This window comes from Balaenoptera borealis (genome assembly GCF_965194805.1).
Source record: "Balaenoptera borealis genome assembly, chromosome: 1".
Taxonomy (NCBI): domain Eukaryota; kingdom Metazoa; phylum Chordata; class Mammalia; order Artiodactyla; family Balaenopteridae; genus Balaenoptera; species Balaenoptera borealis.
In genome coordinates this window covers 6,366,312-6,394,016 of record NC_138860.1, presented here as the reverse complement: position 1 = coordinate 6,394,016, position 27,705 = coordinate 6,366,312, and the positions used below count along the sequence as shown (strand labels likewise).

Here is a 27,705-nt window from a genome sequence, read left to right as displayed (position 1 = left end):
ACAGTGAGATGCATCGTGTATCCTACGGCTTTCATTTTCCAGAAGAAAAATTTTCTGAAGCTTTCTGACCTGCTCCAGGTTGCACTTCTTGCCTGGTGGTCCTTTCATCACCTTCCTGACTTTTGCCTTGGCCTCATACTTGTTGCCAGGTTTCCATAAAATGTCTGGCTTCTTTGCATACATGATTACTTCCTCAGTTTACTCATTCATTTTGGTGGAAGTAATTTCCTTAGAAAGCAGGCATGGGAGCATATGTTTGGAGAAAATGTTGAAATATGATTAATCCTACCCTAACACAAGTTTGGTAGTTTTGTCGAATATGGAATTCTAGTTTGGAAATAATATTCCCTCAAAATCTCGAGGGCATTGTTCCATTGTCTTTTGGCTTGTAGTGTTGCTGGTTGAGAAATTCAAAGAAATACTTTGAATGTGACCTACCCTTTGGTTTTCTCTCCCATCTCTTTTAAGATCTTCTCTTTTCCTTCAGTGTTCTGAAATTTTATGATACTGTGCCTTAGTGTGAGCCTATTTTATTCACTGTGGTGGGCCTCTGGTGACCCTTCCCATTTGGAACATGTTCTGTTCTAGGATTATTATTAAGTTATTAAACTGATATTTCTTCAATTTGCTTCATTTCCTCTTTAGGGAAGTCTTAAAATTCAGATCTTAGACTCTTAGACCTCCTGGACTAGTTCTCTAATTTTATCTTTTCTTTACTATTTTCCATGTCTGAATTTTTGCTCTAGTTTCTTGGTGGTTTTCTCAGTTTTATGGTACAAACTTTTTCACTTCTGCTCATGTACTACCAATCCCCAAGAGTTCCTTTTTATTCTAAATGTTCCTTTAAAAATACAGCTTCCTATTCATCTTTTATCCTTACAATATCTTATCTTTCTAATAATATTAATTATAGCTTTTCAATATAGAACTTCCCTAATACATATTTGACATATCCTATGATTCACCCACTTCAAGCGTAAAATTCAAGGATATTTTCGTAAATTTACCAAGTTGTACAACCAACACCATAAAAAATTTTTAGAATATTTCCATCACCCCAGTAAGTCTCATCATGTTCATTAACTGTTACTCTCCATTCCCTCCACCTCCCCCTGTCTTAGGCAATCACTAACCTACTTTCTGTCTGCATACCTTTCACCTTTTTTGACATTTCACATACTTGGAATCATACAATATGTGGTCTCTTGAGTCTGTATTCTCCCACTTGACATAATGTTTTTGAGGTTTATCCAAGTCACAGCACATATAAGCATTGTGTTTCTTTTTATTGCTAAATGGTACTCCATTGTATGGCTATACCACATTTTGACTATCTGTTCACTAGCTGAAGGACATTTAGGTTGTTTCTAATTTTTGGTTATTATGAATAATACTGCCGAGAACATTCATGTGCAAGTCTTTGTATGGATATATTTTCATTTCTCTTGGGTAAACAGTTAGGAGTAGAAGTCTTTATTATATTTTGTTTTATATTTTCTTTTCCCTCAGTGATCTGTCTTTCCTACTAGTTCAGTTTTTTCTTTCTGTTTGTTTACTTTGGTATCTCTATTTCATTCTATTCCCTGAAATAGGGAATTTTGAGTTGTCTTCTTATATTAAGAGTATAGGGCTAATAAATTGATTGAAAGCTCTGGGTGGGGTGTTTTTAGTGTGAGTTTCATGGTCCCCTGACTAGATTATTGACCTGGAGACTCTCCCGTGTCTGTATCATTAGGCCGTTCACTTGGCTTGGTTAGATTCCCTGGGGAAGACTCTTCAATCTGCTGTTGAAGGGTAAAGGACACAGATTGTACCTTTGCACTTAGCTCTGTGAATTCACTGCGGTACTACTGCCTGCAAACGTGCCCTGTCTCCCCGTCCACAGACCATCTGTGTACCCTCTTCATAGAGTCACCTTTCAAACCGCCCCTGCGGGGTGAGGGACCGCAACACAGCTCTGCAAGCTGTTAGGGAGAACGAGGACCTGTGAACCATCTAAGAGAGAAGATGTCAGATGTTTCAATTCTAATTATTGAATGAAGTTTCTACCTCCTGAAATCTGGTGTCCTTTTTTTTTTTCTTAATTTTTTTCTTTTTTTTAATTTATTTTTGGCTGCGTTGGGTCTTCGCCACTGCACGCAGGCTTTTTCTAGTTGCGGCGAGCGGGGGCTACTCTTCGCTGCAGTGCGCGGGCTTCTCATCGCGGTGGCTTCTCGTGTTGCAGAGCACGGGCTCTAGGCGCGTGGGCTTCAGTGGTTGTGGCGCACGGGCTTAGTTGCTCCGCAGCATGTGGGATCTTCCCAGACCAGGGCTTGAACCCGTGTACCCTGCATTGGCAGGCGGACTCTCAACCACTGTGCCACCAGGGAAGCCCTGGTGTCCTTCTTTAATTAAAGTAAGAGAAAAATTGGCATTTTGGACAACGATAAATTATTTGAATTCTAACACTTGAGTGTTCTCGAACCATTTGAAATTTGAGAGAGATGGTGGAATATATGAGCCACTCTTTCATTTCATTAAATCCACTAAGCTCTTATTCTGTGTTTTTATATAATCAGGAAAAAGAGAATGTTCTCTTCTTTGTACAAAACCCAATGTCTTTACTGAGTTAATACTGAATTGATGTTCCCCTCTTTTAAAAAAAGAAATAGAACATTGACTTAAGGGATATTCACCTTACTGGTACTTTTGCATCTTGCAAAACTATAATTAAAGATAGATAAAGTTCATCATGTTATCTATCTCTTAAATATCTCTAAATATTCAATGTCTTAAATAAGGAAGCACATAATATACTCATTCTTTTAACAGTGATCAGGAAAAACAAATCTTTCTCTAGATGAACTTACATCCTTTTGTGTATCAAACTACAATTATTATAAAACTCAACAGTTCTATTTTTGCCTTATTTGCCAGGAAAATAAATGTAGAACTCCTTTTCAACTGTAGCAGTCACTTCATTTTAGATGTAAAGTAGCATTAATTTCTCTGCCCCTATTAATATATTTTGCTGTAAAAGTGCTTGAAGGTCCTATTTTTATCTTTAATTATTTAAATTGCCTTTTTTTTTCTATAATAGGCAGAATATAAAATCTAAATAAAAATATGTGTTCCAGAAGATGAACTGAATTCAGTATAGGAAGACAACAGGTATTATCCTCATTTAAACCAGTATCCTTTTATTTTTCCAAGGATGTGTGCTTTTAATATAAGCTAAAGGGTTGGGGCTTTATAAACATTTTGCTGGGTTGTGATAGGAAGAACTGACCAAAATGTAACATTAAATACTCCTCGATGACAGTACAAATACTCAATTACTCTTTCCCTACCTGTACTGTAAACAGCATACAACAACATCCCTTAATAATACAAAATGACTGAACATGGATATGAACTTGACCAAGGGCAGAATTTACCATGTTCAAATTCACAAAGTCCATGTTATAAGATAAAAACAGGATAGTATGCTGCTGTGTGAAAATCTTCTTTGCTCTTATCAAGTTCAAATAAGAAATGGTTAATTGCTTAGGTGTGAAAGCACTTTTTTTCTCATAACTTTTCATCAAATAATAATTTTTTGGATGCAGTGTTCTTTAAATTTTAGGCATATCTGGCTAAGCTGTCTTACACATTTAACTTTCTGGTATGTTTCTCCCATCAATCAGTCCTGATTTTCTCTGATTTTGTCTTGCTCTTTGTGGTGTGAACCACGGGGACCACAGCCAATGACAAACTCAGATTCAGTAGCAGAGTTGGCAATAAAGCTTCTTTTAGCACCTCTGAAACTGCAGTGAAACCACTAAAGAGCATCTCAGAAAAACTGAACTATCTTCTTCTGGCCTCAATATCACTTACTTAAATGTCAAACTATAAATTATATCAAGAAGATAAAAATCTACTCCATTACCCTTATGCTTCTTATAAAGCTCTTCTTTTCCACACATGGATTCACTGATTTTGATCACAAGCTGGTGTAATGATTACATGACTATTAAAATGCATGTAATTAATCTGAGCCTCATAGTTGAGGTTCTATTTTGCATAAGACCAAAGAAAGAAATGGTTAACCAAAATTTTGAATAACTTTGAGGTATCTGAAGAAGAAAAAATATTTCAAGAATATAAACCGTAAGTTGGAACCACATAGTGTGACCAAATTAAAATGTGAATATGTTTTTGGTCATACGCAGGCATCAGAAATTCTGCTGCATTTTAATAGGCTCTAGTTTGCTTTTATAATTACTGAGCTTTCCTCTGGGAGGGTCTGGCACTGATCCTAGAGTTTTTTCTCAGCTTCAAAGTAGTCCTCAACCTAGAGTTTGAAAAATGTGAGTTTCATGCTTCCTAACTTATCTTTGTTTTCCCTCTTCCCAAATGCTAATATGTGGAGTTGAAGATTATATTAGAAAACTAGTTTGCTTGCCCTGAGAACTTTTCTTATGTACCCAAAAGTTACTTAGAATTAACTTACTTCCTGAAAACCTACAAAAGACATTCAGAGCCCAAAGTCCAAAAACTCTAAAACAGTCCTTTACCCAACATTATTTTATGAAATTCCTGACATAATTTACATAATTTAATGACATATTTCAGAAATAAGTTTCTAGGCTTAGGAATGGCAGTATTCAATAAGATTAAACATTAAGACAGGAATATTTTGATATTTCCAAACCTCAGATGTAGTAAGTTTTTGAGATTCAGTCCTGTAGATTCCAATGGGAACATCTCCGGTAGAAGAACATAACTTCTGATACAGTCTGGCATAAGTCCTGATCCATAAGTCATCCTCGGTGATTTTCATCTACAATCATAGGAATTATTTACATATCAGATTTTTAAGAAATAACCCAATGGTAATTTTTCACTCTTTAAAGGTAGATTTTATTGATATTTTGAAATCTCAAAGTGACATTTCATAAGTGCTTATACATATATTAAAGTTTTTTATTACATTCCATCTCAGCCTTATCCCTGGGGTTCACCCAAACTTAAGAAACCAACTGCTTCATTTGTGGCAGCATGGCATTGTATTAGTCCCATGTACGTGGGCAATATCACTGGTAATTGATTGGGAATTGTTGGAAAACCTGTAAAGACTTGTTTGAATGTTGCAATAACCTTAGTGGATGGGGTCTGCTGATGTTACAAATCTTGAGGTGCAAAGGACATTCCAGCACAAAAACGAATTGTCCATCCAAAGTTCTACTAGTACCGATACTGGGGAGATGTGTAATAGTATGGCGCACAGGACTCACAGACAGGAGGCATAAGTGCTGGTCTCTCTTTGCTAATCATGAATTTGAATTTGTTAGCAAGACACTTCATTAAATACACTTAGGCATAGTACACTTATTTATAAAACAGAGAGGTTAAATGTCATGATCGCTGTTTTCCTTGGCAGTGTAGCATCCTATGTCAGAAACTGTCAGTCTCAAATACCTGCTAGAATTTTGTACAGAACGGCTACCTTCAGGATTATTTTTGTTCTGAATTTTGTACAGAATGGCTATCTTCGGGATTATTAATTTAAATAATGTTTTCCCTAAACATTGTTTAAGGAATTAAAAAAAACTAGGATGCTATTATTTGAGCACATATTAGAAAAAAATAAATAAATGACATAGAAGAGTTAGCCAAAGAACATTAGAGATGGCTTTCAGAATTGCCTGTCAGAATAATCTACACCAGAGATTAGTAACTTACAGAGCAAAGAAACCCCGATCCTGGTGTAGTGTCCAATCCCAACAGAAGTCTGGTGATAGAAATCATGTAGTCCTTCACAAATGACTGCAATATAAACAAAATATGTATTTATTGTGTGTAGGAAATACATAGAATAGCTTAGAGCATGAACATCTTATCACATCTTAAAGGTTATTTCTTGTAACACATCATTAAGCCCCCATAAAAAAGGAAATAAAAATCTATCTTGCCAGTGTCCTAAATACACATGCACAGTTAAGCTGTCCTTAAAGAAATATGGGAAATGATTATTTTCTAGAATATCCAGATATGCTTAAATTTTATGGATGTTATTGGACGTGATGAAAACATTTTTAGATTTTTAATAACAAAAAACTATAAGCCTAAATATAATAATGTTTTAAAAAATCTAAAATGACTAAAATTTACAATGAAATATTTCAACCAGTATTTGGTTTTTTGTTAGGATTAAACTTTATGCTAGTAGAATACATTTCTATATAATATTTAAGTAAATCTAAATATTAGTGAATTAATAGGTTATATTAAATACCATCATGAGACTATTTTATTTGCTAACATATGATATATTTTGACATGTTGTTAGAACATTACTCAATAGTTAGAATATTAACTGAAAAATGCTTCTAGTTTCTTCAGTTTATTTTTTGGTCTGAGTGAAAAGAAAGACTTTCAACCCATACAAGCAAATTTTACCATGATATGTAACAATTACTTCATAAATCGTATGAAATTACTGCCTTGAGTTTGATCGTCAGGTGTTAACAAGTGAAACATTTAAATAATCATCTAGGTATTTTGCATCCTTGTTGCTGCAAATGGCATTATTTTGTCTGTTTTATGGCTGAATAGTATTCCATTGTATATATGTACCACATCTTCTTTATCCATTCATATAGAGATTATCATACTAAGTGAAGTAAGTCAGAAAGAGAAAGACAAATACCATATGACATTGCTTATATGTGGAATCTAAAATATGGCACAAATGAGCCTATCTACAAAACAGAAACAGACTCCTAGACATAGAGAACAGACTTGTGGTTGCCAAGGGGGAGGGATGGGCTAGTAGATGCAAACTATTACATTTAAAATGGATAAACAACAAGGTCCTACTGTATAGCACAGGGAACTATACACAATCTCCTGGGATTAACCATAATGGGAAAGAATATTAGAAAAAAGAATGTATATATGTTTATAACTGAGTCACTTTGCTATACAGCAGACATTAGCCCAACATTGTAAATCAACTATACTTCAATAAAACAATAATAACAATAAATCATCTAGTTATTTTGTATAGCAAAGACTTTAAAAGTTGTAACATCTAGACTACTTTGTTGATTGCTAATTTCTTTTACCAAGAGCTAGTTTCAAAAAACTAAACCCATCGAAAAAAGAACATAAGGAAACACATCCATTCCAGTTTTTCCCGGCCATTTATTTAAATGGCCCTTTGGTTTTCAAGGTATATTAATCTCCTAGTAATTAGGACATGAACATATTGGGGCCACCAAGAGGAGCTGTGCCACTCACCCCTGTTAGCATCATTCAATTTCATTTGTAACTCAGTGTGTGCTAAAGAAAAATTTTAAACCAATTCTTGGGCACTTAAAACTATTGTTTTCCAAAATGAAAAACAGAAAGCACTCATGGAAGAGAAATTAAACTGAAGATTTGGCAAATGACTATTTTAAATTATTTTAGAGCCAGATGTGGTAACATAGCTAATGTATACTGTATTCTTCATCAACACATTCTTTGTCCGGAGGTCATCCGTCCTGTAACTTCATCAGGGCATAGACTAGAGTTAGGTGTGAGCCAAAAATGTGGATAGCCCCATTTAATATCACAAAATCCATGCATTCAGTCTTATGTGATGCCATCATAGAAGATTTTTCATAGAAGATTTTTTAAATATCTATTTAATTTTATTTTAGGTAATAACTTTTTTAATAATTGTCTTTCCTGATCTACACAGATGAGAATTAATAAAAATGATTAAAAATATGAAAGCGATCTGTGTTTCAAGTGGGATATAATAAAAACCAACCAAACAAGCAAACAAACTCAAGCATTATACAAATGCAGAGTCATTTACCACAGGAAAAGGGTCGGGATTAATCTAATGAGGTATGCATGGCTTGAAGATGAGTATTCCCACTGAACACTGGATAGTTGACCTTCCTGAGCCCTTGTCTCATCCATATATTATGATTGATAATACTGCCTATATTACAGTTTTCCTTGGGGAAGCAAATAAAATGAGGTCTAGAATAGAATTATATTAATAGTAAATCACTATACAATTGTAGTCATCAATAATAGTTCTTGAATATATAAGCATTTATCTTTAAGAAGATGGGTTTAAATCATTAACCAAAACAATTAGATTGTATATTTTAAGAATACAAGAATGCATATTATATAATTTTAGAGAATAAAATGTCTTAAATTTCTAATCTTTTTTTAACCTGTAAATAAATACTCTTTACCTATCTGAAAAACGTACCATTAAAATATCTCATTTGACATCAGAAGGTAAATGGGCAATTACTACTTTGAAAATTATTGTTCTAGTTCATTGTTTCTGCAGCTGCTAGCTTTGGAAAAAACACAATTTCCTGTATTTCTATGTGTAACAAAAAAAGTGAAACAAAAATGAAAGGAAAGTAATAACTACTGCTCTCCAATTCTACAGAATGGTTTTCCTTCTACTTAGCTTATATATCAAAGACTTTCTCATGAGATTTCGTTTAAACATAAGGTACTGTCCTAAAATATCTGAAAACCACTGGTGCATAATGACAGCAAGCATTTGACTGCTATTGATATAAATCCCCTCAGATGCAACACTGCTCTTCAAACAATCCCTCCCTTGAACCCCCTCTTTGAGAGATCAGAATTACGTGTGCCTGGCAGTGGGGTCTGGGGTGGAAGCCTGGCTTCCGGAGTACCCAGATAATGTGTCTGGAAACTTTCGGGAGAACAGGAGTGTTTATGGTTCTTTACTGTGTTGTTCCCGCACTCATCTGGCATAAGCAGATGGTTTGAAACACGGCCAGAGACAGTCATAGGCATAATTAGCCCAGAGGCCAGTAGAAAAGCTTTAACTCTCTTTGGATTAGTTTATTCAGTCAGGCATGGAGGAAGAGGGTACATAAAATACATGATCAAAGAAGACAACACAATGCTTGAATGCTTAATTTGAGATTAAAGTTATCAAATAACTTAAAGCCCTATGAATATCTTTTTTCTCTTAATGGATATATTTTAAAATTATCTGATTACTTGAATCAGAGAATATGAAATATTGTTTTTGTTCAGTTTCTGACAGAGTTAAAAAAAGATTAAAATATATTTGTGTAAAATAAAATCTCTATGAACTTCTTAGCTAAAGTTAAGAATGATAAAATGACAATGTAAAACTCTGGCATTCAGGAACAAATCGAATGGTTCTTAGTGGTTGTAAAATCTTCCTTACATTTTTCTGAAGTAGGCAATAATTAGCAGACGTTTAAAATGTCCTTGATTTATCAGTTTATTGACATCATTTGGTATCTTACTAAAAACATATGTATTAGAAAGAAAGCTGTCTTTTTTTTAACCTAGTAATTCCTTCTTAGCTTTTATTTATTGTCTAGTAATGTGCTTAGAGGAATATGCAAAATGTATTAAAATGACACATGAAACATTGTAGGACACTGGTGTCATAGAATGCCTAATATCATTTCATAGATTATTCTGAAAAATAATTTTTTCTTACAGTGTGTTTCATAGGCACATTTATGTCATTAAATACATGAAGTAAAATATTGGATTACTTCCAGAGCCAATTTTAAGTTAACAGCTCCATGAGAAACACTAGTTGTATTATGCGTTTGATAGAATCTAAAGAAAACAGAAAGCAAACATTTTAGAGAGAAACAAGAAACACCGCATACCTGGTACAGAAGCGTGTCCAACATGCTGATACTGAACACCCTCCCAGCAGCAAAAGGCAGTCGGAACATAAAGGCCAAATTAGAACCTCGCTCTCTTTCTTTCTGTTCAGAAATTTGAAAAAGAAAAATTTGTGAGCATTCTCTATTTTATGCTTTTCTACTTACTTAAATTTTCCTAACGCATGTGAAGAAAGCCATTTTTATCACGTAGTTCTTAGCTATGAATGTGTCATGACTTCACTTTTAATTGTATTTTTAATGTCCCTTTACTTTTCATAACCAAGTTTTCCTGGTTAAAATACCCAATAGTAAAGAAAGCTTAATCCTTTCATACATTAAACATTTATTTACTCTTAGTACCTACTTCTGAACAGGATTTGAAGTGACAGTAATAAAAGGAACAAACATAATAACATTATTACATCAAATATAAAAACACCTAAAGCCACATACTGTACCCTAACATCTAGAATATCTGCTTTTGAATATTCTCATATGTAAGGACAAAAAAACATAGGCAAGTAGGAGCAATCACAACCAGTGGTTTCTAGCTTTCTGTCATTCGAGTTTTAATTTACCCATCTGCCTTTAAAGTTGTGCCAGCCATACCAATCTGCAGCTAAGCTTCTGTAAGTGACAAAAAAAGTGTGTGTGTTTGCATGTGTATTATGGTGTATGAGGGTTTCTTTTGAAAAATTCTGTTGCTATTAGTGCCCGTTAATAAATGAAGGCCTAAGACCAGATGTTTGTGTAAGATTGGAAGGAATTTCTTAAGAATGAAACTTAACCTTGTCCTTAAGTGGTAACCTCAAAAACACTCGTTTCTTTTGCTGCCAACTTCCATTTAACAAGAAATACAAGACACAGCTGAGCAAATAAAAAAATCACCCCTCGCTCTCAGAGGCAATGGGAGAAAGCCCCTGTTTCTAATGTAGCAAATTTGGGCGATCTCAAGGGAGGGGACGTCTCTGGGTCCCCCTTTTTAAGAATGGAGGGGAGGGAGTATTGCTGAAGGAAGGGGTCTTGGAGAGGACGGGGGCCACTGCTGCTGCTTGCTGTCGTGATGGTACTAGAGAGACTTGACCCCTGGGCTCCCCCTGGACAGACAGATGAGGCTGGCGCTCAGCATCGACCCTTTCAGGGAGCGAGAGGAGTTATTCCACCACATCTAGTCCCATCCAGACTATAAGGACATCCTCACTTGAGATGTAGAGAGAAGGAGGGATACGCAAGCGGTGCCCCTTTGGTGTCCGCGTCCATTACATCACAATGCAGTCTCTGATTTATTAGCCTTGGTGTCAAAAAGGCTTCATTTGAACCGCCTCGGTGGTTAGGAGATGGCTGGAATGAGCTGTCTTCTTGCAGGGATAGGCAGGCTTTCCTGTGAGTTGGGGGGCACATCTGGTTCTTAAGGTGTACTGCCAAAGCCATAGATCTTCAGCCCAAGTTAAAGCAAGTAGCCAGAATAAAGTGCCGAGACCCTGAGAATCGGAAGTCCAGCATCTGTCACGAGGTCAGGTGGGAAACAGCAAGTCTGCCGGGCTCTGCACACGGCTCATTCAGGGTCTTCTCTCCCAGAACTTGGCGACCGATCTCTGTTATCTGACTGGGATCTTCTAAGCCAAGGACCATCATCTCTGTTCATTGTTCACTCCTCTAGCTAACAAGGGGCATGGGACACATGGCAAAGCACGATTTTATGCTTTTGCATGTTTTCTCATCCCTTAAAATTTTTAAATCAAGTTTTGTTCTTTTTTTTTTTCTTTGATGCACACTTAGCTGCAGTAGAACTAGGTAGGGAATTAACTTGTTCATGGTTAGACTCAGAGAGTCGTGGTGGTTGGGTGGTGGTGATGGAGAGGCACAGGAGAGTGTTCCCAAGGTGATCATACGTGGGGCTGGGGTGGGTGGAAGGCAGGGAGCGTGCAGTGGTTGCAGAGACGGAGATCCGAGGAGCCGGACACACTGAGCACATTCCAGCTGTAGAGGAAGATGTGGTCTCAAATACCGTTCAAAACTCAAATCGGAGGAAGACTGAGAAAAACCATAATTTAGTGATTAGAACATGATTCCAACTCTGGCCTCTCCTCTGCTCTCTCAGTGTGTAACCGTCTAGTCTTTGGCTTTAAATATCTCATCTTAGGCTTTCTAAACCCATACATTAGCGTTCACATCGTTCCCAAAGTTCAGTTACAACTATCAGCCTGAATATCTTTCTGTAAACTTAATCTCATGCTTTACTAAAATGAATTTCTCATCATGCTGAATAATCGCCTAACTAATTAATCAAAGGTACTGACTAGTCAATCAGAGAATCTCTGACCACCATCTCCGCATCCTTCTCCCCAGTCCATCCATTAGATTTCCAAACTCCAGCATTTATCCTTAGAATTATCTTAGAATTATTCCCTCTTTGCATCCTACTGCTACAGTAGTACTTGCTGGGGCTTAAACCGACTATCAATTTGCCAGCCTCTAGTCTTTTGTAACTCCCAGTCATCCAACACGGTGCTGCCAATTCATATACAAACAACTGCAATAATGTAAATTTTTGTTCATAAATCTAAAATCAGTTTACTCTAAGATTCAGACTTTCTTGCGGAATACATGCCTGGGGAACTCAAAGGCAAGATTTCTGTGAAAAAGCAACATATCTTCATGAAAAGAGTTTGTCCTAAGAATTTCCTGACAAAAACTTGAGTCTATGGTAAGCTCAGTGGATCACAGGCAGGGTGGTCTTTGGCATATAGCGGTTTCTTTCACTCACATTATCCCTGCTCAATGATTTACTGACAGAGAAGATACATTTCCTAAATCCAGTGGGTTGTTCTCTAATTTTAATAAAGGTTTAACCAATATTTCAAATGTTCTCTTTTATTATATACCTACATTCACATAGATGCTTCAGTTAAATTACATTACGCAGCACATTTAATTAAAAAAATTTTTGGTTCAGTTACATTTTCCAGTTCATACACTATTTTCCAAATACAGAAATATTCTTTTACCTTCAGGGCTTACACTGAAGGAAAGGTACTCTCTTCCTTTTTCCACACATCTGAATCCTATTGATAAGTATCATTTTATAAATCATTCATTATTAAAGGTTCCAATCAAACACTAACTCATTCATTTATTTACTAAATTAGTCAGTTAACAAAAAACAAATACGTGTTGACAAGTCTACTCTACATAGGGCATTATCCTTAGTGCTAGGCATACAGAATTCCTGTATAGAACTCATAAATTCTGTTAATATAGAATTATTATGCATTGAATATGGACCAGGCACTAGTAAACAAATATGGATACTTTCCTTGCCTACAAGAACTCACAAACTGTGAGTGATACCAATAACAAATAGGGAAACCCCAGAAAACCGGGGTGAGAATATGCAACAAAGCAGGGGCAGATGCTTGGGTAGCACGTAGGAAGGGCGTCTACCTTAGTCTTCTGGTGGAAAAGTCGAGAGACGGAATTAGAAGTGATGTCTAAGTGGAGACTCAAATATGAGTAGAAATTAGCCAGTAAATTTGGGAAGGGCAGGTGTTAAGCAGAAAGTTAGAAGCAAAAGGTTCAGCATATGCTAGAAGCTGGAAAGGAATAAAGCGTAAAAGACTTGAGGAACTATAAGCAATTCTGTTTGAATACAGCACTGAGTGTGAGTGTACGGGCTGGATGAAGAGGTCAGAAGTGAGACTGGAATAGGAGCCAGGAATTAGATGTTAAAGTTCCAGGACACTTGAGAGGAAAAAGGATGTTATCAAGAATTACACTGAAAAACAAGGGTGTAAATTGGGACAGTCCCAGGAAAAACAGGACATAAAATGAACCCATTTTGAGATCATGTTAACAATTTTGAATTGTATCTTAAGTGTAATGAGAAAAAACATACATATTTTTTAAGAGGAGGAGTGATATGACCACATTTCTAGAATGGTCATTCTGATGACAATATGGAAAATGGACTGGAAATGGGGAGGTGGCATGGGGAGACCAAGCAAAACGAGGGTGTTAAGGCAGCAATTCTAGTGAGAAATGAAGGTTTACAGAAACATCTTTTTCAAATATATTTATACATCAGACATTAAATTTGAGGGGAGTTTTGACTGAATTGGGTAGTAGAGAGAAGATGAGGATGATACCCGAATTTCTGGATAACTGGGTGGATAAGGGTGCTCTTCTGTAAAAAAAGGAACTGTGGAAGAAGAGAAGACTATAAGTTAATTTGGACTTGAGTTTCAAGGTTAGTAGAAAAGTCCAATTGCTAAAAATATGGATCCAACAGACAGTATAACACACAGTGGTTTGGAGCTTGGATTCTACAGACACACAAGGTGACCAGTCAAGTATTGCCACTTCTGGTTGGACGATCTTGTACAAGTTACTTAAGCTCCTTGTTCCTCTGTTTCATCACCTGTGAAATGGGGTTCATATTGGTGATGACATTGCATTGTCATTATAATAAATAAACAAGATAAAACATCTAAAAGTATTACGTATAGTAAGCACTTACTGTCTTCTATTACTAGTAATTCTTCAAACACATCAAATGATGCATCACCTTGTGGACTTGATATTGCTTGCTTTCTTCCTGTACTGATACTTCCAAGTTTTGACTGGGCTGGTCTGGTGTTATCATTATAGCTCAAATATCACCTCCCCAAAGAGACTTTACTTTATCACCTTATTTAAAGTAGGCGTTCCCCGGTTACTTCTGAATATAACCCTGTTATGACTTTCAGAGCTCTTCTGAAATCTATAATTCCTTGTTTATTTTTTTTATTAGTTAACTGTTGGTCTGAGGTAGCTCAGTGAGTCCCAGGACAATGCCTAACACCATGCCTGGCACACAGTCAATGAAATTTTATTGAACAAATACTTTCCACTTATAGTAGTTGCCTACATCTAGTGAACATTTGTTGCATAAAGTTTATAACATTTATATTAAGAGGGAGGAAGGAAACACTTTGAGGTTTACTCAATACCCCTTCTTCTCACTTTGGTTCTTTAGGTTTGAAGATGGAAAAACTGCAGTGTTTGTGTTATATAAAGTTCTCTGACTTTAGTATTTCTTTTGACTATTGTGTTTTATAAAATACAATAGTAAATATTTCTATGATTGCTTCTAGTATAAATATATAATACCCTTTTTTCAGACATATCATATTTGCTTCCTTAGTAGAATTCTAGATTCAATTGAAGTTTCAATGATGATTTTGTGTTTTCCTAACAACCACTTATCTAAAATTACCTAAAAGAAATCTGAGAAATCCAAATCAGTATTAAAAGATCCCAGACACTTTAATACCCTTGGTCTTACCTATTTCTTTCATTTGGTTTGTTATCATGAACATATGCTTTTGTTGGAAGAAGGAATTTGTTTCTGGCAGAAATTGTGTTTTCTTTAAACTGTGTCCATCCAGTACCATATGGAATAGATGATAAAATTGTTGGACTTAGCAGAACGGTGTGGGAGGTGAAAAAAAATTCAAGAATTTTATTGGCATAAATTAATGGTTTCTATCCGTATTTTCTCAACGATTGGCTTTTCTCACCATTCATCCTACTTGACCTTCTTTACACTGTTTGACATAACATCTTCTTTTTTTTCCCTCTTTTCCTCCTTCTTTCTCCCTGACCCTACGCTAGTTCACCAACAACCCTCAAATCCTATTTCCAAATTCTCAGGTCCTGGGCAAACTAACTCTGCCTTTCCTCTCACAAAACTGCTTGCCCAGGGAGTGGCCTCTTGAATGCAAATACAGAAAATCCTTATATTAAAATACCAAAGCCTTCAATGAGTTGCTAGGGTTTTATGTATCCTGTTTACAGAGCCTTCCTCTGAATATACAGATTCCTCTTTCCTCGGAAAGAGACTTGTCTCTACAGAAGGTACCCCATCACAGGGGTTCTGCACAGCAGCTCTGAGATGCGCTGGCTCTTCCAGAACAGGTTTCCTATCAGAGCCTCTCACTGAAGTGTGTGCTTGGGAACTGGGGAGAGAGAGGACCCTGGGTCATCCATCGGTGGCTTTAAATCAATTACTCTCTCTCTCTTTCTTTCATTTCTCCTCTCTTTATATAGCAAACAGAAAGAGGAGGCGAGTCAAGAAATAAAGAGCATTTCTCTCTGCATGGTCACTTTTCTTCTTACTGGAAAGAGTAGGTTCCCACTACACCCATGCACACACGCACGTACACAAACACACACACACACGCACACACACACACAACTGTTCCATTCTAAGTGGCAGCTTAGAGGGGGTGCATTTGATAGACACTCAAGGAGTCCACCTTGTTTATGAGGACTCAAGGCTAACTCAGACCCACGTCCCATAAAACCCTTGAGTCAACCCAAGGCAAGTTCATGCTGAAGGAGTTTGGGGTGTGGGGGACCCTCTTCCTTATCTTAGAGAGGAATGCAGGGTCTTCTAAGCAATGTTATTATCCTCCTACACTAAAATACAAGTGCTCCTTGCCTTGTAAATAGGGTGATTATGTAGTTAATCATCCAAATCAGGACATCTTGACAGGAGCTCCTAGTAATTATACTGAGACAATAGCCATACACTAGGAGTGATGGGCAAAACTGGACTTCAACCATGCCACTTATAAGTTAGAAATATGTGCTTTACAAACAATACACACAAATGGCTTCCTGCACCCTGTTCTCCCGTGAAGGCCCTGATGCTCTTGAGAATTGAGAAATTTGGAAAAGTGGAAGCTTCTGAAAGACAAGTGGGTTCAGAAATAAAGAAAGAAAGGATGTTGAAGGATTAAACATGTGAATTTTGGTGGGGGGCATAAACATTCAGCCTGTGACAACTTTGAACCTATTGTGTGAAATCATAATACTATGCACACTCTTTTTTTTCTCTTTTTTTTTGGCTGCGCTGCGCAGCTTGCAGGATCTTACTTCCTGGACCAGGTATCGAACCCAGGCCCCAGCAGTGAAAGCGCAGAGTCCTAACCACTGGACTTCGCTATGCACATTCTTAATAGATACATTTGTACATTAAAATAGTTATCCATATAAATTACATATCATCACTCCTCTAGAGTAGATCAGGCAGTGCTTTACTACATTTAAAAGCAATAGAAACCAATTAGCGTTCTCAAATTCTTCCTGGACCAATATGGGGGAAGGTAAATATTTTCTTAAAAATTGGATAAGAAATTTTCCTAATGAATCCGGAAGATAGCACCAAACTCTCCTTCAGCCATTATAGCACTTAGATTATGAATAAAATGTAGTCCAACTTGTTTGGACAGAAAAAAAAGAATACGGCAATGTGTTTTTGTTTGTTCCGATATATCTGTCTCCCATCAAATTACAAATTCTATGGTTTTATTCAAATTCATAACTTCTAGCATTGAGGAAGGCATAAGGCTCATAGTAGGTGCTCAGAGAATATTTAGTGGCTTGAATTTAAATTGAGAATATGTAAAATTTTGCCTTCTGGCTTCAAGACCGTGAATATGTTAAAAAGTAAATGATATTCTTGCCTATTTCTCCCAGAATATATCTCCAATGTGTATTATTTTGCTCTACCATTGACTACCTAGCAATATATGATTTATAGACATGACTGTTTATATTCTGACACTCATTCTCTAACGCCAACAGGGTGTCCTACAATTCAATTCTGACGCTCGCTACTCAGAGTTGGCTCAGACCCCACAGGTTATGGGGCTCAGTCCCGCAAGACTGCTCTCATTTCAGCCACCATCTCCAAGTCCTTGGTGTCTCCAAACCAACAGCACTTCTTCTCCATCCAGCTACAAATCTGGGGCTCCCCGTAACAACCTCAGTTTCAATAATTCTCCAGAATGCTCACAGAACGTGTGAAAGTGCTATACTTAATGATTATCATCTTAATATAAAGAATGCAAATGAACAACAGATGAAAAGGCACACAGGGCAAGTCTGGGAGGGTCCTGAGCACAGGAGCTTCTGTCTCCATGGAGTCTGAGGGCACCACCCTCCTGGTACATCAGTATGTTCACCAATCAGGAAGCTCTCAAGCCTCATTCTTCAGAGTTTTATCAAAGTTTCATGATGTAGGCATGATGAATTAACTCATTAGCCACATGATTAAACCCAATCTCCAGTCCCTTTCCCCTCCCTGGAAGCAGGGAGGTGAGGAGGTACTGAAAGTTTCAATCTTCTAATCATGTCATTGCTTTTCTGGAAACTAGCCTTCATCCTGAAGCTGTCTAGGGGCCCCTCCATGAGTTGCCTTGTTAACATAAAATCAGGCATGGTTGAAAGGTATGAATAACAGAAGACACTCCTATCACTTAGGAAATTCCAAGAGTTTTTGAGGCTCTGTGTCAGGAACTACGGACAGAGACCAAATATTATTATTTTTTTATTATACCATATTATTCATCTCACTTTTTCATTACCTTGCTTCTTACATCATTGTGTAATTACCATATGATTGCTAAAGTGTAATTATGATCATCACAGGAGAAGGTTCAAAAGCAATTTTGAAAAAGCAGTCTTGAAGCAAATTGCACCATAAGCATGAATAAAATGCATTTTCATGAAATGCATCAAAATAAGAGAAATGAAATAAGTCTTTAGAGGGAGATGAGACAAAAAATTTCTCTTTTTTTTCTATTGTTGTTTTCCTCTCTTCGGGTTCCTTGTTACCCATCACATTTCCCATCTCTGCTTATCTCTCATACTGTGTTTCTGATGCCCACTACATCAGATTTTTAGGAGGAGTGTCAATGACCCAATGATCAATGACTGAACATGGGAAGTACAGTTGGTCCTCTGTATCTGCAGGTTCCACACCTGCCAATTCCACCAACCACAGACTGAAAATACTGGGGAAAAAAAAATTCCAGAAAGTTCCCAAAAGCAAAACTTGAATTTGCCACCTACTGGCAACTATTTACATAGAACTTACATTGTATTAGGTATTATAAGTAATCTAGAGATGATTGAAAGTACACAGCAGGATGTGCGTAAGTGATACGCAGATACTACACCTTTTTATATAAGGGACTTGAGCATCCTCAGATTTTGGTCCCTGCTGGGGGGGGGGGTTAGAAGGGAGGGGTCCTGAAACCAATCCCCCATGGATACCAAGGGACGACTCTATTTTTGAGTAAACAGTAGTAGTAAGGTAATGTCAATATCCAGGACAAGAAAGATAATGTAATAGAAAATAAAACAACTCAGCAACAATGAAAGAATGATCAGATGAAAAAAATACAAACTAAAGCATGATGGTCTGGTCCATTAGGAAGTTATTATTGTGGATATTCTTCAGTGAGTTGTCGCTTCCAGAGAAACCCTGAAGAGTATTCCTTCTATTACCAATGGCAACGACATATCTACTAGAATGCAAGGTCTACCAGGAAAACATCAGCAACCAGGCTCAATGAAGGCTAGCCTTCCATACTCATTCTTGCAAATCCTATCACTTCTTAAATTTGAATGACAACCACTTCATGACAAAAAAAAGTGTCTTAAGCAGCCAAGCTGGTGTCTGTTTCAAATTCAAAACCTTGATTGTGTTTCTAAAGGTGAAGGCCCCATCCGTGAAGGTGCAGGTGCATCTAATTATAGGTAGAATAAAATGATATTCATAATGACGTTCACAAGAATAAAAATCCACCTCTTCCTCTGCCAATAGTAACTCTAGAAAATATTATTGGGAATGTATTTGAATATTGGAAACAAAGATCAGTTTCCTAATACTATAAATACCTCCCTGTGCTTAGAATACAAATATAGGAAGATAATTACTTTAAACAGTAAGCTAGCTGTATACGTATAAGTGATAAGAAGTACTGGTTAGAAATGAACAGTTACCATTATCACTGATGGCACGTGTGTGAGATTGCCAGGGCTGCCATAAGGAAGTATCACAAACTGAGTGGCTTAAACAACAGAAATTTATTGCCTCTCAGTTCTGGATGCTCAAAGTCTGAAATCAAGGTGTTGGCAGGTTTGGTTCCTTCTGAGGACTGTAAGTGAAGGGTCTCTTCCAGGCCTCTCTCCTTGGCTTGTGGATGGCTGTCTTCCCTTTAAATGTGTCTGTCTCTGTGTCCAACTTTACCCTTTTTATAAGGATGCCAGTCATTTTGGATTAGGGTCCACCACAATGGCTTTCTTTAACTTGCTTATCTCTGTAAAAACCCTATCTTCAAATAATGTCACCTATTGAGGTAGTGGAGGTTAGGACCCCAAAACATGTTTTTTGGTGGGGGGAGGGACATAATTCAACCCATAATAGCACAACAGTCTAAAATGTTTCTATGTGACGATCTTATTTCAATGGATAAAAATGATAATAAGTGAATTAAAAAAGGATTTTCCATGGTTTTATAGCATTCAAACCATTGGTTTCAATTCCACTTCCCCTAACTCCTCTGTTCCTAATAATTAGGTAATGTATTGATTTTTTGTATTCTTCTTGGGAAATATCTAGAAGATGCAAGGGTAAATATAAATCTTAAAAAAATGAATTTCCCTGATGCCAAAAAAGAAAGAAAACTCCCCTCTCCCACTTCTTTTTCCTAGAAAGTTTCCTTAAAAAAAACTTGGAATTGTAAATCCTTTCCATGTCTCTTTGAGATGGATACAAAGCCTGAATAACCTCTAGCTAGCTTTGTATCCCGGGAATGCCTTTCTTGCGGGGGGCCTTGGAACTATCTTTTTGAAATGTGAACGTAATGTATCCTGTCTCTCTCTTTGGGATCTTAGCCTAGGTGCCTGTCTCCAAGTTGTAACTTTTTGCTTGCTGCAAAGTTAGAAGACATTTTATTTTTCCTTTGGATCAAGACAGTTAACATCTATGTAAATGACTGTATCTGCCTGGCTATATAAAAGGATAAGATGTCTTTCTGTCTTTGCAATGTCTTTAGTGGATTGCTGAGATGCATATCACAGTCTGGTTTAATGCTTATTCAAACAAAACTTTTCTACATTTCTGAAGAGGACTTCTAGGTTGGATGAAGATTTTATTTTTAATTAATTCCCCCAAAGAGATCAAAATCTCATTTTGTTCTTCTTTTTCCCTCATGCAGTAGACACACAATAATATAGACACACACATTTACCAATATGAAAATATCTTCCACAGTTATGACCTTACTACATCAACTGACCTGGAATAAAACTGAATACACACAATAGAATATTTATTAGTGATGATGTCGACAACAGTAATTTATAATTATGATTTTAGAGCTACTTATTTGAGTACTGATTATATGCCAAAACTGGGCTAAATATTGTGACTAGATTGTGTGGTGTGATCTTTGCAATGACCCTATCATTTGGCTATTACCACTATTTTCCAGAGACAAATCCCAAGGCTACAAACGTGTCATACATTTATCCAGGTTCCAATCCTACAAAGTAGTAGAGCCTGTCTTCTTCATCATGGGGTGAGCCTCCCTCACTTGTCATGGAGGAGACTGTACCACACCAGGCCAGCACGGGTTCCACTGGATTCCCATCCGTGGGTTTGCCTTTGGATGCTGAGTCATTCAGCTGAGATTCCCACCCTTTCCATGTTGTTAAAGCAGTGTGACATAAGGGATGCTTTCTAAACATGAATGGCTTTAAGTTTCTCTTACTGCACTCACTCAATGAAACTGAGCAGGATCCTGCCTTTTTTTTTTCAGTCTCCTAGACCTTCCCTGAGTCCCAAAGGGCAGATTCACTTACTAATTAGGGGAGTGAGGGAATGCAGAAAGAAGCAATTGTGCTCCATTTATAGCTATTATAAAATACTGGCTATATTCCCCCTGTTATCCAATACATCCTTAGAGCTTATTTTATACCTATAGTTTCTCTCTCTTAATCCCCTACCCCTATATAGCCCCTCCCTCCTTCCCTCTCCCCACTGGCAACCACTAGCTTGTTCTCTATATCTGTGAGTCTGCTTCTTTTTTTTGTTATATTCACTAGTTTGTATAACCTTTAAAAATTGTGAATCACTGCATTGTATATCAAGTATACTTCAATAAAGAAAGGAAAAGAAAAGAAAAAAGGCAAGGAAAGAAAAGAAAAGAATGGTACAGCAATGGGGCCTGGTTCTGGTTCCTCCTTGGGGGATGTACAAAACATTTACATACGTATCTCTGAGTTCTGTGGGAACTAAGGCTCCCACCCTGGTGGAGGATGGTAACTTCAGGCAGAGCATAAGCTCGTGGACCCAGACTGGTTGGAACGAGAAGGTTGATGATTGAGATTCCTGGAACACCACCTCCAACCAATCAGAGGAGGGTAACACACCCTACAGCCCCCTCCCCCAATTTTGCCTATAAAATGTCTTCCCCAAAAACCATCAGAGAGTTCAGGTCTTTAGAGCACGTGTTGCCCTGTTCTCCTTGCTTGGCCCTTCAATAAACTTTTCTCTGCTCCAAACTCTGACTTTTCAGTGTATTTGGCCTCACCGTGTGTTGGGCACAACAGTTATTTAATCTGTCTTAAACTCTGTTTCCTCACCTGGAAGCAGTGCCTAACAACAATGTAACTGTGCCTATAAAGGGGCAGTGGCAAGGCTCTACCAACACAATGTATGTGACCAGCGTTGAAGATGGAAATCAACAGACAAGAATACAGAAGTGACCTCACTCAACAGTACGTCACCCAGGAATCAGGACAGTGCCCGACGTAACAGGAAATCAAAATAAAATGAAGTGAAAGAAAAAAACTAACCAAAAAAAAAAATGTAAGCCATCCTTATCCCTATTTTATAAATATTATTACAAACAACAAAGATGGCATAGGTAACAGGTAATCAACAGGTAACAGGTAATCAAAATAAAATGAAGTGAAAGAAAAAAACTAATCAAAAAAAAAAATGTAAGCCATCCTTATCTCTATTTTATAAATATTATTACAAACAACAAAGATGGCATAGGTAACAGGTAATCAACAGGTAACAGGTAATCAAAATAAAATGAAGTGAAAGAAAAAAACTAACCAAAAAAAAAATGTAAGCCATCTTTATCTCTATTTTATAAATATTATTACAAACAATAAAGATGGCATAGATTTAACACATTTTCACACGTGTAAGATTGGATCTTATTTTTTTCTCTTACATCGAATTCTCCCAGTACACTAGTATCAAGTACACCTGGAATGCAAAATCCATTTATCCCCACACTCAGCCTGGATACTGAGAACGAAAACCACACCTTTCTGTCCCCATAACATGACTTTGCAATAACGCCACTGTCTTCCTTAGCGTTTTTCTCTCTTCCCAATCCTAATAAGTCCCCACTTGAAAAGAGCCTCATTAAATACAATTCCCAATTCTTGATAAACTTTGACCTTCTTTTCCCCACTCCAAGACATTGACAAAGCTCTCTTGAGTCTTAATTAGCTCTATTTGATTGCAGGCATTTTTTAGATTTGTGTGGAGAAAATTCATCTTTGGCTGTTATAAAACCACTCTTATTTCTTAGGTGGACTTGAGCCTTTGACATGTCCAGGCCAACTTTTTTTGGATCCCAGGTATATGTTTTTATTCATGGATGGCTCACTTGGGGTACAAATTTTGGAGACCTTTTATATAAAGTTGTGAAGAGAGGTGTTGGCTAGGAAGGCAAGGAACAAGGAGTTTTAAGCAAAGGCAGATGTTCTGTTATCCTGAAGATTCCAAGGGCATTTATGACAGCAGTCATGCATCTTAACAGGTGACAGGCAGGTGGATGGATGCTCATCGGATAGAAGAGCAAACAACTTTCAATTTTAATAAATATTTATAAACCAAAAAAAAAAAAAAAGCTCTCTTGAGGTGACAGCCTCCCTTACGTAAGCAATAAACTTGGCTTTGTCTCAGATTGTGAGCTTGTGTCTCATATTATCTCCTTTGGGAACTGACTTTCAACAAAGCTTACAAGTTTTCTAGGACTTTAAGGATTTATGAAAACTGCAAATTCCTATATAAATATAGATGTCTTGACATAGCACTCGTGATATTATCAATAATGGACATTATAAATGAGTATATATATTCCTGTTGCGTTTAATTCTTTCATATATCATGCTTTCAATTTATGATTAATGATGATGGAACGAGATACCTCCATCATGTTCACTTGTGATATAAATGGTTCAAATCCATCAATCCATACTTCTAAAAAATTATAAATTAAGATTTTAGCCCCCAGATAGGAATTCAAAACAGCATTTTTATTTTTACTATCTCATGGCATTTCTTTCTACATGTAGACATTTTAGAGTTAGTCTTTCAACCCAAAAGGTTAAATTAAATGCAACTTACTTCATGATGTGAATTCTTACCTTTTCCAGCTTTGAAAGAGCAAGGGAGTAACAGTCTTTGGCTCTGAATTGCATGAATCTCATGTTGGCTGGGTGGGTGAGCTCTGTGATAATACTGAGACTGGAAAACAACCTGCATTTCAAAGAAACATTTGCATTACGCTAACAATCCAATATGGTATTTTTTATAACAACATATTTATGAGTGAGTGATACCTAGCTGTAGGCATAAAACTACACGCAATTATAAGAGCAGGCCATGCCACATCAACTGTTCTGTGCAATGCAAGAAAAATGAAACCCTCTTTCCCAAAGAGTATTTTAACCAACATTTTAGCACCATAAGAAAAATAAATTCAGGAATTTGGCTTTTATCTGGCATTTTCTCGCCACAAATTCATAAAGCTGATTGAAGAAGTTACCTCATGGATAATATTGAAATAGAAATTTGCAAGATGAATATCCGGATTGGCAAAAATTTCCTATGATGAGCTTATTGTCCATAATTGAGTTCTTTGATCTTCTATGGTTCCCTGTTCTCATAGTATGTGCTTTTAAATGCCAAATCCTGCTACAATGAACTTCTGAGAAGAGCAACTATTTTAACTGAAATAACAACTCATTGTAATGAATTGAAGTCACGGCTCAATTGACGGCGTTGTTCTAGAAGGATCCTGAGACTTCCCACTTGCCCAGAGTTTTGCATTAGCGTTCTTTCCATTTACCTCCTCTCCCTCAAAAACACACACGTGTGCACACGCACACACACCCATGCACACGCATGATTTCTCCCCCCCCCCCCAGAAAAACCGGGCAAAATAAAACCACAGCAAACACCTTCTTATTGTCGCTGTGCTTGGTGATCTGATCTCTAGCTGGTCACTGGTAGCTCTCCTGGCTCAAATATTTTGAGATTCTCTATGGCAGTCACGTCATGTGATAATCAGCTTTGCTCTCCACACAATATGTCTTCAAACCCAGTTATGGCCACTTCAAATTCCTACCAGTAGCTGATCCCATGCCTTGAACTCAGGCACTAGAACTGACTGAAATATGCCGGCCAGAAACATCTGGTTCGTGGCTCAGAAACAAATCAGCGTCTCCAGCTCATCTCACACTATCTGCGGGGTCCAGGAGTGAAGGCACTGTTACTCCATCTGCCTGAGCGCTTGGCTTGGCGTCTTAGAGAGGAAGCTAGGAGCCCTGACTCTGAACTCCAGAATGACGGATGTGATCACCCCTTTCCTCGGCTCTAACTCCCTAAAGCTGATGGATGGTTTGCTAGACCCTCTCCCTCCTCCCAGGGAGTGAGGGCCTGCCTGCAGCCTTGCTGGGCCTTTCCGAAGGGGCCCTCAGGTCAGTTTCCAGGGGGCTTAGTCACCCTATCAGTTAAGACCTAAAAAATGCTTAAAAATGCTGTATTTCAGAGTTATCTGTGAAAACTGTATGTGCCCTCTTGGTTACATTGCTGGACCGGTATCGAGACTTACCTAATCAAAGCCTTTGAAAACTACGGTAATCATCAGGTGTTTCATGAGATCCACTCTTCGGAGGAACAAATATAGCCACACGGCCTCATCTCCATTTTGACAGCAAATATTATTGCACTTTAAGTACAACAGGTAACTTGTAATAAGTTGGATTGAAATAATATCAGCAAAAGAACAATCAGAACATAATTTCTTTTGTTGACTTTTAATGTTAAAAGTATAATTTTATTTGTGCAGTTCATCACGGTTTACAATAGTTCTGTTACCTTGAGTTGATTGAGGAAACACTAAACCTCAGATTCTGTACAGGAGAGGTGGTATGAAACTGAGAGATACAGTTTGTGAAAGACAGCATAACAGGTCCTGATACATAACAGGTCCTGTTCCTTAGTTGTGGTGGTATTACTATTTTCTTAACTTTTTTCTTTTTCTCCTGTTGCTATTTCTGCTTGAAATGTAGTTTCCTCCCTCCTTACTTTCCTCCTCCACCTCTATATTTGGAATCTCAACAATTATTTAAAGTTCTTATCAAATCTCATTGCGATGAAGCTGTACCATTGCTAAAAGTCAGAATCCACAGTGGTTCCTGGTATTTGGTTTATTTGTAATACTGCTTATTACACTGCATTTTGCATTAAACTCTGGTTGGTTTCATCCACACCTCAGCCCTCCTACTAAAGCACAGCAGCCAGAAAGGCAAAGTTTCCCTCCTAGTGTCCTAGTAGTACCCATTATATTCCTCTAATCGATAATTCTTTGTTACAATAAACACATCTCGCAGTTCTGATTTGTGTATTTTTGGTTTAGTGGATTAAATCTTGATGAAGAAGGTGTGTGATTTAACTAGATTAGTTTATGGAGAAACACCATATAATCTGTATTCCTCAGGACTTTCTTTTAGAAGCTCTATTCTCACTCAAAAGTCTGCAATGGTAGCACATTTGATTAAAAGTTCATTTTCTCAGAAACTTTTGAAAAATTAGAAGAGTGGCCTGATAGAAAAAAATATCAATTGACTTTTGGGCTGGTGCCACTTCATCTGGTAAGCCTAAGAAATGACAAATCTCGTACCATCTGGAAGTTTCAAACGTTATTCACTTAAGAAATATCTTAAAAGAACAATGTCTCTAAAGATATTTACCATGATACGGTGTGTCAATCGGCTGTCACAAAGGAAACTAAAATGAATAAATAAGAGTAGCAACATGGACCAATGAAGATAAAGCATGTAGTCTCATTTAGAGAATAAATGCCATATTCATGATCTGAGCTTCTAAAAAGGAAAATTAACTGACCTGAGGTTTTTCTCTTTGTCTTTTCACTTTTTTGTTCTTTTTTTATCTTTTGGAAGGTTAAAGTAAGGTCCAAAACCCGATAATATCTAAAATTGACAGAGCATTATTCTTAGAGCTGCACCCCCTGTTCTCTGGGAGGAGTTGGGGACATGTGGCTCACTCCTGACTCTGCCTTTCCAGTATCTCTGGGTGTGTGCTGGTCTGAGCCAGGCCATGAAGTGAGCCCAGCCCTACAGGGCAGGCCCAGTGGTTGTCTAGCAGGGCTCCTGACCACGTTTCTCCACTACCGCCAGGCACCAACGCTAGCTACACAGTTCTGCCTAACATGGGATCCCCAACTGCCTGACTTCTTTGGGTCTCGACAGTTTCCAACTTGTTTAGGAAATCGAGAGAGTCACTTACTATTTCTTCGAATTCCAAAAACTACTCTATGATTTACTTACAATTATTAGCTTACAGTCGAAGAAACTGAGGCCAAGAAAAACCAAATAAAACGTTCAAGGTAACATTCTAGTAGGTGGCAGAGCCTGGGTAACACACAAACAGTCCGGGTCTAGAACACGAACCTGCCCCCCTCCCTATTTTAATAAATAGGTAGGTAGGAAAGGAAACTCAAATGACCCAAATAAAATAGTAAGTTATTAAGAATATCTAGCAACATGTTGGAGTTTCAGATATTACAAGTCAACTCTATTTTAAACTTTTGTAATCTCTACTTCTGTATCTACCCGGAAATAGTAGCTGTTAGATCATAACTTCATTATTGTTGTTTCAATTTACTGAGGACACTATTTAGTATCTAATTTAGCAAATAAATATCAAGTGTTTGCTGTTGGAGAGCTCTGGTCTCCAGGAGATAAAAAAGAAGTAGAACGTGAAATTCCTGCCTTTAGATTAGACTCTTATGATCTAATAGAGGAAACTGCAAAAAATTCATAAATTATAAGGATGTACATATTTTTCTAAGGATGATAAATGTGG

General features: G+C 37.2%; 1 protein-coding gene across 8 annotated transcripts in view; it reads right to left on the bottom strand.

Annotated features, from left to right (window-relative positions):
• The window catches only part of KCNT2 (potassium sodium-activated channel subfamily T member 2), a 376,144-nt gene that overhangs the window by 46,571 nt on the left and 301,868 nt on the right, over positions 1 to 27,705 (bottom strand). For all 8 annotated transcript variants that reach the window (XM_082394255.1, XM_082394261.1, XM_082394256.1 and 5 more), the window contains 4 exons: positions 23,961 to 24,072; positions 9,672 to 9,773; positions 5,704 to 5,787; positions 4,673 to 4,801 (listed from right to left, as the gene is read on the bottom strand). In XM_082394255.1, the coding sequence (XP_082250381.1) occupies positions 4,673 to 4,801; positions 5,704 to 5,787; positions 9,672 to 9,773; positions 23,961 to 24,072 (427 nt within the window). The remainder of the gene's footprint in view (positions 1 to 4,672; positions 4,802 to 5,703; positions 5,788 to 9,671; positions 9,774 to 23,960; positions 24,073 to 27,705) is intronic.